Below are 15,546 nucleotides of genomic sequence, written 5' to 3' on the forward strand. Positions count from 1 at the left end.
CTCCCCGAGGGCCGGCGCGCTCGGGCTGGGGCGCCCCCTGCGGGATTGCGAGGAGATAGACCTCAGGCGCCGGGAGCCGCAGCCCGTGGCCGCGAAAGCTGGAGGTGGCCGAAGAGGGACGGAGCTGCAGGTGGGAGACGCTGCGGATGCTAAAGCCAAGGGCAGAGCTCTGGGGCTTTTCTACTCCGGTGGGTTTCATCATCTCGACAGAAGAGGGCGAATAGCCAGAGCCCAGTATGACGGCGGCGGAGGAAAGGGGGCTCAGAGCGCAGTGGATTGCAGAGGTCCTTATGCTACTGTAAGGACCGTGAGAGGCCCTCGAACCCACATTCCCACTGGACAGACTGGATGATTGGAGCTTCCGACAGCTGGAAGTGCTCCAGCCTGTGTAAATGGTCAGGACCAACGGTGGAGGGGATCGGAGCCTCTGCTTGGGTTCCACTGGGGCGACAGACCATCTCCAGGACCTAAGCGCTTCGTCGCCCGGACTGTCCACTCGCTCTAACGCCAGCCGTCCAGGGACTCGGAACCACCGAGAACTCCATTTCCCAAAAGCCTCTACCTTCCTTTCCGTCCAGTGCCTCTGCCAAGGGACTACATTTCCCTTAAGGCACGGCGCTCCAAGGCCGGAAACGAAGGGCGCCCCAGCGTGGTCTGGCTGAGGGCGGAAGGCCGCTCGCGCAGCCGGAGGTAGGGGCGGGTTCGGGCCGCACCGTGGACTCCATTTCCCGGCGGCCCCGCGCGCGCGGCGCGTGCGCAGTGTCCCGGCGGCGAACGGAAGATGGCGACGGCGGCGTCTGCGAAGAGGCGCTGCTGAGGGGGCGCGAGGGGGACGGAGGCCGGCGCCGCGGTGAGCGGGGGGCGGCGTGGGGGCCCGGGAACGAAGGGAGGAGGGACCCCCCAAGCGGCAGGGGCGCTGGCCGGGGGGTTGGGGCGCTGCGAGGAAAGGGGAGCAGTGACGTTCGGGACCCCAGTTTCTTCCCCTGCTCAGGACCCTCCCGTGGCTCCCCAGTGCCCTCAGGGCAAAGTTCCAACGTGGCCCCCAAGGCGCGTCGGCCCCGCCGGCCTCGGCTCGGCCTCTCTGCCCGCTCCTCACTTCGCACAGCTGCCCTGGCCTTCCGGTTCCTCAAACTCGCCATGGGCCTTCCCGCCTCAGGCTTTTTGCACATGCTGTCCCCCCTCTGCCCGCAACATCCTTTTACCCATTCTGCCTGGCTAACTCCCATTCATCTTTCGGGTCTCGGCACCAACGTCACTTCCTATGCGAAGCCCTCCTTTCCCGCCCTCCGTCCCGAAATCCGCCTGTTAAACGCTCTCATAGGTCCCTCTTCCTTTCCTTCACGTCACACGTGGTCTGATTTACCATTGGACCTTTATTTGTGAGGCTTTTTGATTAGGTCCTTGACCGTGAGCTCCACGGGGACAGGGAGGGACTGAGTATGTGTTGGTCATCGCCGAATTCCCAGCACGGCGCTGGTCGCACTGAAGACACCCGGGTACTGTTCGTTGAATGAATGAATGAATGAAAGATAGTCCTGGGGTTACTGCGTAAATGAGGGGAGTCGTCGTACTCCCGGGTGGGAGTATACCGGGAGGGAAAGGGAAACAATGAGCGTTGGCAATAGCCAAAAGGCTGCAAACACCCCAGATGTTCTTCACTAGGCAGGAAGGGCTGGCAGAAAAAAAGCTGGTTAACATCCACGTGATAAAAAGCTATGCAACCGTAAAAAGGAATGAGGGGCTGGGGGGGAAGGGAAGGAAGAAAATGCCTGTACACGGATACAGAGAGTGGGCTCCGGAATATCTTAAGTGAAAACGGGTGAAATGGAAGGCAGGGCTTATTATATGCGCCCCCCCCCCTTTTTTTTACAAGAGAAAGGGAAATGTGTTTATGCCCCACGACAGCAAAGGATAAACCAAAAAGTAGAAGAGGAAGAACACAGGGCAAATAAAAAAAATAATAATAATAATAAATAGTAAATAAATAAAAAAATAAAGTGGGAGATGTCAACGCATTATTATCGTGGACAGAGTGGAAAGGTTCGTCATGAAAAAGGTTTATTGTGATCTGGTAAGAGACAGCAGTCTGCTGGCTGTCAGGTGACCATGCCCCCCTTATGTGGGATGAACAGACCTGGACGGGAGTAGGTGTTCCATTCAGAGAGGCAGCCCCGCGTGGTGGGGAGGAGGACAGATCCTGCCGTCCTACTGCTGGGTCTGCGTTTTAGAAGCTGTGAGCCTTCGGTCAAGTGACTTTCCCTCCCTTGCCTTCCAATTTCCTCATCTGTGAAATGGAGATTAAAAATAAGACCTGTCTCAGGGCACCTGGCTGACTCTCAGTGGAGCATGCAATTCTTGATCTCAGGGTGGTGAGTTCAAATCCCACGTTGGGTGTGAAACCCGCTTTAAAAAATAAAAATAAAAATAGTACCTGCCTCAAAGAGTTGGTGCCGTGGGGTTTAAATAAGTGAATATATGTATTAGAATTGTGCCTGGCACGTTAGCTATTATTTTTCAGACATTCTAGAACCAAAGGGCATGGATACTAAGTCCAGTGGTTGCTGAAGCCCTTTGGCATTCCCTCAGATATTTACCGAGCACTTAATAGGTGCCGAGCGCTGTTCCGTGCTGAAGATCTAGAAAGTGAACACACACACACACACGTGTACACCCCGGCTTTCATGGAGCTTATGAATATATAGTATGTTGGTGGTAATAAATGCTGTGTAGAAAAACAGTAACACAGTTGGAGAAGGAGACGGAATTGACATGTAAAATAGGGAAGACCTGGGGCACGGAGACTGGAGGAAAACGAGGACAGAGGTGGAAGCAGCCACTCATAGGAGGTCTTGTAGTGAGGATGATGGCTTTGACTCGAAGCAACATGTGGGTGTGACAGATGGCAGGGAGACAGGAAGGAGGTCTTTGGATACTCATTCATTCAGCAGACGTCTGTTGAATTACGCTCCTTTTAGAAAGTGCATCTTTTTTTGCCTTCAAGGGTCATTAACAGTCTGTGCAACATCCTTCAGGTCTTTTCAGGCGTACCTAAAAATAGTAGCTGTACTTATCACATGTGTTATGTATGTCTCCTAAGTTATCTAGTCCTCAGAATGGTCCTGGGAGGGTAAACATTGTTACCACCCCTGTTCTATAGAAAAGGAAACAGACCCGGTTCATTCTGTGTGTCCACACACAAACTTGACAAAAAGGAATTGCTCTATTCTGTGGTCTGTGGGCTGATGCAGACGCGTCGTTTTTTGATAATACGTTGAGATCCACCAGATTTATTTTACTGTTTTCTCCCACTTCCGCTTTTTGGTTTATCTTTTCAGTCTTTTTAAAGTATGTATGCGTACATATGTATTTCCCTTTTTTTTTTTTTTTTTTAATTTTTTTTAATGTTTATTTGTTTTTGACAGAGAGGGAGAGACAGAGCATGAGTGGGAGAAGGGCAGAGAGAGAGGGAGACACAGAATCAGAAGCAGGCTCCAGGCTCTGAGCTGTCGGCACAGAGCCCGACACGGGGCTCGAACTCACAGACTGTGAGATCATGACCTGAGCCAAAGTCAGACGCTCAACCAACTGAGCCACCCAGGTGCCCCTGTATTTCCCTTTTGTAAAAAGGGAGCAGGGGCACCTGGGTGGCTCGGCCGGGCAGACGTCCGACTTCAGCTCAGGTCATGATCTCACAGTTCGTGGGTTCGAGCCCCGCGTTGGGCTCTGTGCCGACAGCTCAGAGCCTGGAGCCTGCTTCCGATTCTGTGTCTCCCTCTCTCTTTGCCCCTCCCCCACTCATGCTCGGTTTCTCTCAAAAATAAATATTAAAAAAGGGGCGGGGAGAGCATACAGTAAACATCTGCTTCCACTTTGCTTGTTTTCACTTAACATACACTGGAATCCACTGGTTATCAATGCAGAGAGATTTTCCTCACTTCCTTATACAGTTTCCTCCTTTCTTTATACAGTTGCCTAGTATTTTATTATGTGAATTTATCATGGTTTTTCAGCCACTCTCCCTGTTGGAGAATCCTTGGGATGCTAACAGTCTTTTGCTGTTGGGAATAATGCTGTAATTGATCCTTATTTCATAGTTTTGCCAAGTGTGACTTTGGGACAGATGCGCAAGTCTCGCCTCCCCCCCCCCCCTTTTTAAATATAAAATGTTCATTTTGAAGAGAGAGAAAGAGCGTGAACAGGGGAGAGGCGGGTGGGGGGACAGCAGATCCAGAGCCAGCTCTGTGCTGGCAGCAGAGAGCTGGACATGGGGTTCGAACTCAGGACCACGGTGAGATCATGACCTGAGCTGAAGTCAGATGCTTAACTGACTGAGCCACCCAGGCACCCCTTCTCCTCCCCTTTAAACAAACAAACAAACAAACAAACAAACAAAAACCCTCCAGAGTATTCCAGAAAATGGTTGAAACGTTTCTTTAGGCCTTTTCTGATGTGAATACTTAGCATGTAGGACTCTGTGACTGGTGCTCCTCAGAGCTATGTTTTAGAAGACTTGCTCTCACTTCTAGTCCAGAGTACAGCCCAGATGGCAAGACGGGGCGCGGAAACCAGCGAGGTGGCTGCTGTGTGTCCATTCGTTCAGTCATTCAGCAGACGTTTGTGGTCAGCCTGCTGTGTGTAAAGTGCTGGGGGTGAGGCTTGGTACTCCACGAGGTACTACCTCTGACCTGGGAGGCATCAGTTTCTCCCAGATTATAACCCCCAAGTCTGAGACAGACCTTGGATCGGGGAGGGACTTCAGAAGACCCAACAGGGACGAGGCAGAATGGAAAGGAGGGTTGAGCCCTTTGTGGAGTGGGGGTGAAGGTCCAGCCCATCCGCAGGGCCCTGGAGCTTGATCTCTCCTCTCCTTTTCCAGGCGATACGGGACAGCAGGCATGGCAGGCAGCAGCGGAGATAGTATCACTCGCCGGAGTGTGGCATCCCAGTTTTTCACACAAGAGGAGGGGCCGGGCATCGATGGCATGACCACCTCAGAGAGAGTGAGCACGGAGAGAAGGGCTTGGAATGGGGAGCCACAGCCCCTGTCTTGGGGCGGTCCGCCCCCAGGTGACGGGGCCCAGGGGGTGCCAACAGGGCTGGGCTGGCCAGGCTAGCACCGTCACCTGCCTCTCCCCTCCGTCCAGGTGGTGGATCTCCTGAACCAGGCGGCGCTGATCACCAATGACTCGAAGATCACAGTACTCAAACAGGTGAGGGGGTAGGGGGATGCTGGACAGAGCAGCGTGAGGGTAGGGGGCTGTGGGAACATGCACAAAACAAGATGCCGGTGTCACACCGGCGTCCACGTTTAAGCATTTAGGATGTGCTTGCTGTGGTGCTCAGTGCCATACAGGCATGTTCTCACTTAATTCTCACAAAAGCTGAGAGGCAGGGTACTTGGCCCCAGTTTCTTTTTTTTTTTATTTTTTATTTTTTTAAAATTTTTTTAACGTTTTATTTATTTTTGAGACAGAGAGAGACAGAGCATGAACGGGGGAGGGGCAGAGAGAGAGGGAGACACAGAATCGGAAGCAGGCTCCAGGCTCTGAGCCATCAGCCCAGAGCCCGACGCGGGGCTCGAACTCATGGACCGCGAGATCGTGACCTGAGCCGAAGTCGGCCGCTTAACCGACTGAGCCACCCAGGCGCCCCTGGTCCCCAGTTTCTACAGAAGGCAGCAGAGTCTCAGGACTTAAAAAAAAAAATGAGCCTCGGGTCAGTCTGCTGGAGCTGGCTGAACCAGGACTTGAATGCTGGGCTCCACCTCCAAATCCGCTGCTCTTCATGCTTGTATTTCCTCACTGCCGGGTTTCTGTCCAGTGGGGAAGACGTGCAGGTCACCAGACGGTGGGAGCAGAGTGGGCAGGGCTGGGATGGAGGAGCCCAGCCTGCTGACCTGGCCTAGGGGTGGGGAGTCAGGGAGGGCTTTCTGGAAGAGGGGACATGAGAGCTGAGACCTGGAGGACAAGGAGAGAAGCAGGCTAAGTGAGAGAGGGAGAGTGTCTCCAGCAGAGGGCACCATCGGTCATGCAGAGGCAAAAGAAGGCGTGAAGACTTAGATGGGAGTGGGGGCTGGATGTGGTTCAGACCAGGAGGCAGGTGAAGTTCGGGAGCCGGGGGTTTGGGTTGGCTGAATGAGAACCCTCGTTCTGCTACTTGCTCGGCGTGTGGCCTTGGGTAGCTGACTCCTCAGCAGTGGAAGCCACGCCTGTGCTGGCACTGGGCCTAGATGTGACTGTCTGTGGGAAGGGCTAATTCCAAAGAGCCTGGCAAGTACAAGAGCATCAGGAGACGGGTTCTCACTGTCATAACTGGCAGTGTGAATGGGGAATAGAAACACGGAGAGTGGAGAGAATTGATGGATGGGCCTCAGGAAGGAATTCGGGCAGCACTTTCCTCTTTTCTTTAGCCCCTTTGTATATCATGTGCTCACTACCCACCAGGACCCTGTGCCCTGTATGATCTTCTTACTTTTTTTTTTTTAGTTTTTTTAACGTTTATTTATTATTGAGAGACAGAGAGAGACAGACCGTGAGCAGGGAAGGGGCAGAGAGAGAGGGAGACACAAAATCTGAAGCAGGCTCCAGGCTCTGAGCTTGTCGGCACAGAGCCCGATGCGGGGCTCGAACTCACAAACCGTGAGATCATGACCTGAGCCGAAGTCGGACACTTAACGGACTGAGCCACCCAGGCGCCCCTTGTATGATCTTCTTATTCAAGCCTCACAGGAGCCCTGTGAGTTGGCATTTCAGATCCCCATTTTATAGAAGAACAAACAGACTCAGGGGAAGCCAACCTGCCTGGGCCGTGGTTGGGAGTGGCAGAGCCAGGATTTGAACTGAGTTTATCTGCTGCCTCCCTCCATGCTGTGTTCTACACACTCCTATCTGTACTGACTGGCCCCTGGTTTTATACGTATGGCCCTCCTCCTCATCCCCAGTCTCCTTCCAGGTCCAGGAACTGATCATCAACAAAGATCCCACACTACTGGACAACTTCCTGGACGTGAGTGACCAACGGGAGAGAAAAGATGTGGGTGTAGAGGGAAGGGGAAGGATCCTGGTGCAACCCTGACCCACCTTCCTGATGTTGGCAGGAGATCATCGCTTTCCAGGCGGACAAGTCAATTGAAGTGCGCAAATTTGTCATCGGCTTCATCGAGGAGGCATGGTACGGGGTGGCGCAGGGAGCCCCCGGGAGCGCCCCTGGTGGAGACCGCCTCTTCAGCTCCCTGCCTGGCCCTACCCTCTGCTTCTCAGACCCAATTTCCCTCCCACGCGCACTGATTCCTCAGCAAATATTTAATAAGGTCAAAATCTTGGAGTCATTCGTGATTCCTCTACTTCTCCCACACTTCACATCTATATCATCAGTAAGGACTGTTGGCTCTACCTTCAGAATTTAAACAGTATCTAACCATTTTTCAACCACTTCCTGGGCCATTAGGCTGCTCTAAGCCACCATTACTTCCTCCCTAGATGACTTCAGGGAGGGGCCTTTCTGGTTCCCCTGCTTCCACTTTCTCTCCTGTTTAATTGAACTGAAATTCACATGACATAAAATCGACTACTTAAAAAAAATTTTTTTTTAATGTTTACTTCTTTTTGAGAGAGAGAGAGAGAGAGAGAGACAGAGCGTGATCGGGAGAGGGGCAGAGAAAGAGAGAGAGGGAGACACAGACACCAAAGCGGGCTCCAGGCTCTGAGCTGTCAGCACAGAGCCCCATGCGGGAGTTGAACTCACAAACCGTGAGATCAGGACCTGAGCCGAAGTCGGACGGTTAACCGACTGAGCCACCCAGGTGCCCCCAAATTAACTATTTTTCAGTGGACAGTTCAGTGACATTTATAGTACATTCACCCATCTAGTTCAAACATTTTTATCCTTCCCAGAGGAAATACCATAACCATTCCCTGCTTCCTTCTTACAGCAGCCAGAGTGATCCTGTTAAAATGTCAATCAGATCTTGGCAGTCCCCTGCTGTCAGACCTCCACTGGCCCACTGTCTCACCTAGATTGAAACCCAGACTCTTCCCCCTCACGTCATCTGCTCCTGGTGGCCTCTCTGATCTTCACTCACATCCTCCAGCCCCCCCCGCCCCTCCCCCCTGTTGTTCCTTAAAAAGCTCTGTTCTCTCAGCTTGCTGTACCTGCAAAGGATGCTCACCTCCCCCTATGCCCCACCCCGGGAGCCACCTGGCTCGCTCCTTCACTTCCCTCTGGTCTTCCTCAGTAAGCCTTTCCTGGCCACGCCAGTCCACTGCCACACCTCTGGCATCCCCATCTGCACTGTTTGTTTATAGTGTTTTTACTAGTTGGAAATAACCTTGACGCTTTTTCTTTCAAAAATGTCCACCCTGTGAGGACAGGCCTTCTCTGTGTTGTGGACCACTCTATCCCAGTGCCTGGAACAGTGTTGGCACGTAGGAGGAACTGAATACATACTGGTCGAACAGAAATTGCATCGCAGTGGTGACCACATGGCACGCTTACTGTGCCATGCCCTGTGTGAAAACCTCTCCTCTGTTTTCACCTGTCATCTTCGCAGCAGCCTTGGCTCTGTTATCCTCCTTTTAAGGGAACGGAAACGGAGGCTCAAAATGATAAAGTGATTTGTTCAAGCTGAGTCATTTGTTCATTCAGCATTTATTTGGTGCTTTGTGACGCAGGAAATAAAATAGCCCCTATTTAGTGACTGTTTTCTGTTTGTCAGGCACCATACCGAACGCTTTACCTAGTTACCTACTTTGATTCTCAAAACAACACCATGGATTAGTTATTTGGCCCATTTATCTCAAGACAAAACCGTGACTCAGAGAGGTGAAGTAAGTTTCCCAAGATCACACGGCCAGTATGTGGCAGGGCTGGGATTTTAACCCATTATCTGTAATGCCATTGCCCAGATTCGTAATCGCCACCTTTTACTGGGAGAATATGTGGTAAATTTCCAGAGTTTGCAGAAAAACCGAATGTTCAGCAGGTACGTGCCAGGCATTTGTGTGAGCCTGTAGGAATACAACAGTGAGTAAGTACAGATACTGTTTCTGCCTTGATGGAGCTGGCAGTTGAGTTTCACATTTTTTTTTTGACCGATGAGCTTAATATTTGACTTCACGTTGTAGAATGTCGTGAAAATTACATTCATGACCTGAGCTCTAGGTGTGGCCTTCCTGAAGTTTTTAGTTCATCAAGCAAATAACGTATTTCATTCTCAACAGAAAATGGGGCTCCACTAGGACTGACTTTGAAAGGGTCCCCTGCTTTCAGAGGCCCCACATTGAGGTAAACAAATTAGTAAAGAAGACCAGCGATTACATAAAGCGAAGTGCTTTCTAGTAATGCCAGCCCGTATTTACAGATGCTTTCTATCCTGTTCTAAGTACTTTACAAGTATTGTTGCAGTGTTCACAGCAAGCTGTGAGGTAAGTAGTCTCCTAGACGAGACAGTTGGCTTGGCCAGATTCACACCGTTGTCTGGCGATGCCGTGCCTTACGTGAACGGCAGAGTCCTAACAGTGAAAGAGTGGGCTTTGCAGCACTAACCTAGAGAGGAGGTTCATGGGTGGCTAAGTCTGAAGGTGCCAAGCATTGTTTGCTGACAGACAGGGCAGGTGCAGTCCCTGACTTTGCCCCGCCTCTACTCCAGTCTCCTGACGTTGATCCCAATTTCCCTTTCCTCATGGACCCCAGGCTCCCATCACATACCCAAAGAACCAGCATGCCCTTGCCATTTTTTCTCCATCCCCCAGCAAACGAGACATTGAGTTACTCCTGAAACTGATCGCAAACCTCAACATGCTCTTGAGGGATGAGAATGTGAATGTGGTGAAGAAGGCCATCCTCACCATGACCCAGCTCTACAAGGTGGCCCTGCAGGTAAGCGCTCCCTCCCACCGGGGGGCGTCCCGATCTGACAGGTCTCATTTATAGCCTCCTTGGTTAGACAGGGACAGCTGTGTTAAACCAGGGACAGGTCAAATTCTTTATGGGCAAGATGTGCTGTTGCTTTTTGGGAACAGACAAAAAAGGGGTCTAATGTCCCAATGGTCAGGGAATCCCCATTCATCCATCCATCCGTGCATTTAACAAACATTCCCTGAGTACTTCCTCTGTGACTCACAGGGGCCTCAGTGGTGCTTACAGCCTAGTGAGAGAGACCGACTTGTGTCAAAAGCATCACAGAAATTTTAATTTTAGATCGTAGTAAGTTCTATAAGGAAAAGAACACACTGTGATGTGGTATTCTTTAGCGTGAATGAAATAAATGAATCCATTTGATTTCTGCTGCCATGAGGTCAGCGTTGTTATCCCTTTGTCGTAAGATTTGAGCCTCTTCACTCCGGGTTGTTAACCATGCGTGAACCTCACGATGGCGGAACCAGACCTGTCGCGGTCATCACTGGGCCTTGTCCCCACCATCACCTAGCACAGGGTCTGGGGCAGAGGTGTAGCTCAGTAAATGTTTTCCAGATGAATGTATGCGTCATCATTTGTGGACCTCTGAGTAGTGATGGAGTTGGCGATGTCTTGTCCCCGTCCCTCTGTCCCTGTCCCTCTCGCAGTGGATGGTGAAGTCACGAGTCATCAGTGAGCTCCAGGAGGCCTGCTGGGACATGGTGTCCGCCATGGCTGGTGACATCATTCTGCTGCTGGATTCTGACAATGACGGCATCCGCACCCACGCCATCAAGTTTGTGGAGGGCCTCATTGTCACCCTGTCACCCCGCATGGCAGACTCGGAGGTGCCCCGCCGCCAGGAGCATGATATCAGCCTGGACCGCATCCCCCGGGACCACCCCTACATCCAGTACAGTGAGTGCCACCCATCAGCCCGTCCCATTTGTGAGTCACTCTACACCAACTACCCTCCTCCGCCCCTGTTTTCTCTCTTAGTTTTTCATTTCTGGAGACTGTATAAGACGGTTAAGAGCCCAGATGCTAGGGTCAAATCCTAGCTTCAACACTTATTATATGAACGTGGGCGAGTTACTTCTCTCTGAACTTCATTTCCTTTTCCACGGGTTTGTAGTGAGGTCCCATGAGGAGGTGAGCACTTAGTAAATGCTGGCTGGTTTTAAGAGTTTTCTTAAAAGCAGGCTCCATACCCCGTGTGGGGTTTGAATTCATTACCCTGAGATGAAGAGTGGAATGCTCTACCAACTGAACCGGCCAGGCGCCCCTAAATTTTTATGCTCATCTCCTAGGACTCATCAGCCACTAAATTTTCTGGTCTTTTCCAGCCATTCTGAGCCATGTGTAAGGGTCTCTCCCCTTTTGGCCCCAAAGGCTGCTTTCTCCAGAGGCCAGGGAGAAAGGCCCCTGCTAACTGGTTCTTTTCTCTCCCTCATTAGATGTGCTGTGGGAAGAGGGCAAGGCAGCTTTGGAGCAGTTGCTCAAGTTCATGGTGCATCCCGCCATCTCCTCCATCAACCTGACCACAGCTCTGGGCTCCCTTGCCAACATCGCCCGCCAGAGGCCCATGTTCATGTCAGAGGTGATCCAGGCCTACGAAACCCTGCATGGTAGGTTGGGCCACTGCTCTCCCACTCTCCACTGGCCAGTCTGCTCCTTCCTGAGAAAATGTGAGCCGGGTAGTGGGTCCCTGAGGAATTCATCATTCTGGTAGGTCTGGACACAGGAAGCATTCTTCAGACAGGAATCTTTGGTTGCGTATGACAGAAACCTGGTTCAAAGCTGGCTTTAATATTAAGATATGTGTGGGTGAAATGATATGATGTCTGCTAAATACTTTAAAATATTCCAGACTCTCCCGCCCCCACCAAAAAAAAAAAAAAAGAAAAAAGAAAAAAAGGGCAGGGTAGATGTGCCAAGATAAGCAGAGTGTTGATGGGTACTTGGTTATTTGTTATACTCTTTTCTCTGCTTTTGTGCATGTATGAAAACTGAAATGTCTGGGGTTGAGGCGTGAATATGTACAGATCGTGGAACTGTCTCCATTTCTTGGCTCTTATTTTCTCCTTGTTGGCTTTGTTCTGTGTCACTTTCCTTGGGGTAGCAAAGATGGCCCCCAATACCTCCAGGCCTCCATTCTGTCCACTTGGCAACCCCAAGGGACAGAGTGTTTCCTTCCCAGTCATTCCATCAGAAGTCCAAGGGCTGATGCCCATTGTGCCTGATTGGCTGAGAAGACCTTGGTAACCTGTCTCTGAACCAATCACAATGCCCGAGGGATTTACATTGTTCTTACTGGCTCTGAGTCTTTTGCCCACTTGGACTGAGAATGGAGCCGGGGTGGTTCCCTCAAAGGAAAATGGGAGCACTGTTGGCTGATGAAGGAGGGAAGGATGCTGAGCAAGCAGAATTACAGGCATCCTCTTTCTCTCTAGAACAGGGAAGGTTTGCTCACGAAGGTGACTGTTAGACATTAGAATATCATTCTGGTGGCAGGGACCGACAAGGCACTGTTGACGGCAGTTCAGTTGGGACATTGTGGAGGTGAAGTTGGTGATGATAGCCTCCCCCGGGGGAGGCATGTTGGAATTTCCAGACCAGAGATGGAAGGAGATGAGACTTTATGTTTAATAGGAGAGAGGGTGAGCTTTCTTTTTGTTTTAAGGTTGACTAATCCCGATGGAGACCTCTTGAGGGTTTTAAGCATCAGCTCGTGCAGGGGGACGGCTGCACATGAGATCTGAGAGCGCAGGAACCTTCCTAGGGGGCGCCTGCAACCACTGCCCAAGCTGGGGACTCGGGAACTGAGCTTTGCAGGGCCCCATAAGCTCCGTCCACAGGACAGAGCTCCTGCTTCTTTCCTCACAGCCAACCTGCCCCCTACGCTGGCCAAATCCCAGGTGAGCAGCGTGCGCAAGAACCTCAAGTTGCACCTGTTGAGTGTCCTGAAGCACCCGGCCTCCTTGGAGTTTCAGGCCCAGATTACCACCCTGCTGGTGGACCTAGGCACACCTCAGGCTGAGATTGCCCGCAATATGCCCAGCGGCAAGGATGCCCGCAAGCGGCCCCGGGACGACTCGGATTCCACGCTCAAGAAGATGAAGTTAGGTGAGCCGAGGAGCTGAGCCAGGCCTGGCGAGAGGTGGGGGCAGGGACTGGCCGCGTTTGTAGTATTCAGTTACTTACGTTCAACTGTCAGCTTTATTTATGTTGGTTCATATTACATTGTAAATTATAGCGTTTAGATATGACCTAGCAAATGATATCAAAATAGAATTATTAAAGTAGTTACGAATTGCTTAAATCATGCAGAAGGTGAATAAACAGAAAAGTCTCCCTCTTGCTCCTCTCCCCAAAAGTAACCACTCCCTAAGTGTTAACACTTAGGTTTTCTTTCAGAAATACCTCTGAGTTCTCCTTTCCTTTGTTTCCTTTATAATTGGATTTGTTTTCTGAAGTAATTTTTTAATGGTTGTATTATTTTGTCAATGGTGTGAACCATGGCAGACTTTCTTACTATAAAACTTTTCTTTTTAAATCACCGATGTTCCGTTCTAGAACATTTATGAAAGAATTAGATTTTCTTTTTTAAGGAGGCTCCACGCCCAACGTGGGATTTGAACAAGAATCAGATGCTTTACTGACTAGAGCCACCCAGGCGCCCCAAATTCCAAGCAGGCTTCACACTGTCAGCGAGGAGCCCAGTACAGGGCTTGAACTCACAAACCGTGAGATCATGACCTGAGCTGAAACCAAGAATCAGATGCATGACTGAGCCACCCAGGCGCCCCTTTTCCCCGTTGTAAATACTAAGTTGAGGGAGGTACTTGTACTGTCTACAATACATGTTCCCCTTCAAATTTTGACCCAGTGGCTTTAACATCTGTTGATGATTATTGCCTGCATCTGTTATTGCTATAATGGTTATGAGAAGATTTCCTTCTGCATTTATTAGTTGGCATTCTGTAAGGAAGAGCTTTCTTCTTCCAGCTCAGGTCATGATCTCACGGTTCGTGAGTTTGAGCCCCACGTCGGGCTCTGTGCTGACAGCATGGAGCTTGGAGCTTGCTTCGGATTCTGGGTCTCCCTCTCTCTCTGCCCCTCACTCACTCACAGTCTGTCTGTCTGTCTGTCTGTCTCTCTCACTCTCAAAAATACATAAACATTAACGTATCCCATACTTTTTTTGAGCATTTTTTACTTTCTGGCATAACAAGATGTTCTAGACTTTACTTACCCCAGCTTTGGAATCAGCCTTTTCTCTAAGGAGCTCTGGATTCTTTTAAGTAGGGAGTAGTTTCAGAAACTAAGATTCGAGCCCTGGGTGTGCCCATTGCTACTGGGCACGTGGAAATTCTTGATAGCCACTGCCAGACTGTTTTCCAAAACAACTGCACCACGTACAAAACCCCCGCAGCCTGTGAATGCCAGTTACTACACTCTTACAGCCCTGAATGTTCTATAAACCGCCTGGGTATAAACAGTATCCTGGGCTTAGATTTGCTTTCTTGCACGTATTGGAGTCAGGCTGGGCGTCCTTTTACACTTCTTAGCCATTGGTTAGCTGTTTGGTGGTCTGTGAGGTGCCTATTCTGTTTGACATTTTGTAACTGAATTGTATATACCCTTGCTCTTGGTTAACTGCAGAGTATCAGCTTTTCCTTAACATGTGTTGCAAACTTTTTTAAAAGGCTGCATAACAGCGGTGCCTGGCAGTCTCAGGCAGCACATCATGCTTGATCATAGGGTTGCCCAAGCGGGCATGGAGCCTACTCAAAAAAAAAAAAAAAAAAAAATGTGTGACGTGGCATCCTATTTTTGCCATAATCTACTTAAATCGTTACCCCGTTAAACATTCCAGCTTTTCCATTTTTTATAAATACAGTTTCCAGGAACATGTTTGTACCTAAAGCTTTTTCTCTGAGACTCAAAGTACTAGTTTTGGTCCTTGCGCTGGAACCACCGTACTTGGATGAGCCAGCCTGTTCCTGATGGAGACCGTGTGCCATTTCTCATTGTATAGTCAGTGGCGAAGTGAATTCTCTGTACGTTTTACCTTCAGTCTGCCCATGACCTATGTGCTTAGGGTCAATACTTAGAAGTAGGTTTGCTGGGTCGGAAAGGTGTGTACATGGCAAATTTTGGCCTTCAGTCAAATTGCCCTTCCAAAAGGCCTTACCAGTTTACCTTTCCACAGTCCACACCCCTCCTAACAACGGTCACTACCAGCCTTTTTATTTATTTATTTATTTATTTTGTCAGTCATATAGGCAAAAAGGCTATCTCATTAGGTGGCTTTTACATTTTCCTGATATTGGTGAGGTTGAGCAATATTCCAAAGACAGAGGATTTTTATGTTTTTTGTTTCTCATGTTTTTTTTTTGTTTTTTTTGTTTTGTTTTGTTTTGTTTTTTAACATTTGTTTATTTTTGGGAGAGAGAGAAAGCACGAGCAGGGGAGGGGCAGAGAGAGACAGACACAGAATCCGAAGCAGGCTCCAGGCTCTGAGCTGTCAGTCAGCACAGAGCCTGACGTGGGGCTCGAACTCACAGACTTCGAGATCATGACCTGAGCCGAAGTCGCACGCCCCACTAACTGAGCCACCCGGGCATCCCCAAAGATAGAGGTTTTTCT

The 15,546-nt window shown here is 50.1% G+C and overlaps 1 protein-coding gene across 3 annotated transcripts in view; it reads left to right on the forward strand.

Annotated features, from left to right (window-relative positions):
* Window positions 1–745: 745 nt before the first annotated feature.
* Window positions 746–15,546, forward strand: part of SYMPK (symplekin) — a 35,494-nt gene continuing 20,693 nt past the window's right edge. The window contains exons 1-9 of one of the 3 annotated variants that reach the window (XM_042968172.1): window positions 746–850; window positions 4,877–5,000; window positions 5,145–5,210; window positions 6,952–7,005; window positions 7,097–7,170; window positions 9,750–9,876; window positions 10,563–10,812; window positions 11,352–11,522; window positions 12,781–13,020. In XM_042968172.1, the coding sequence (XP_042824106.1) occupies window positions 4,896–5,000; window positions 5,145–5,210; window positions 6,952–7,005; window positions 7,097–7,170; window positions 9,750–9,876; window positions 10,563–10,812; window positions 11,352–11,522; window positions 12,781–13,020 (1,087 nt within the window). In that variant the 5' untranslated portion in view covers window positions 746–850; window positions 4,877–4,895. Of the gene's footprint in view, window positions 851–993; window positions 1,497–4,876; window positions 5,001–5,144; window positions 5,211–6,951; window positions 7,006–7,096; window positions 7,171–9,690; window positions 9,877–10,562; window positions 10,813–11,351; window positions 11,523–12,780; window positions 13,021–15,546 lie in introns of those variants that run through there. The other 2 variants (XM_042968173.1, XM_042968174.1) reach the window with 2 other exon arrangements.

This window comes from Panthera tigris, chromosome E2, assembly GCF_018350195.1.
Source record: "Panthera tigris isolate Pti1 chromosome E2, P.tigris_Pti1_mat1.1, whole genome shotgun sequence".
NCBI lineage: Eukaryota > Metazoa > Chordata > Mammalia > Carnivora > Felidae > Panthera > Panthera tigris.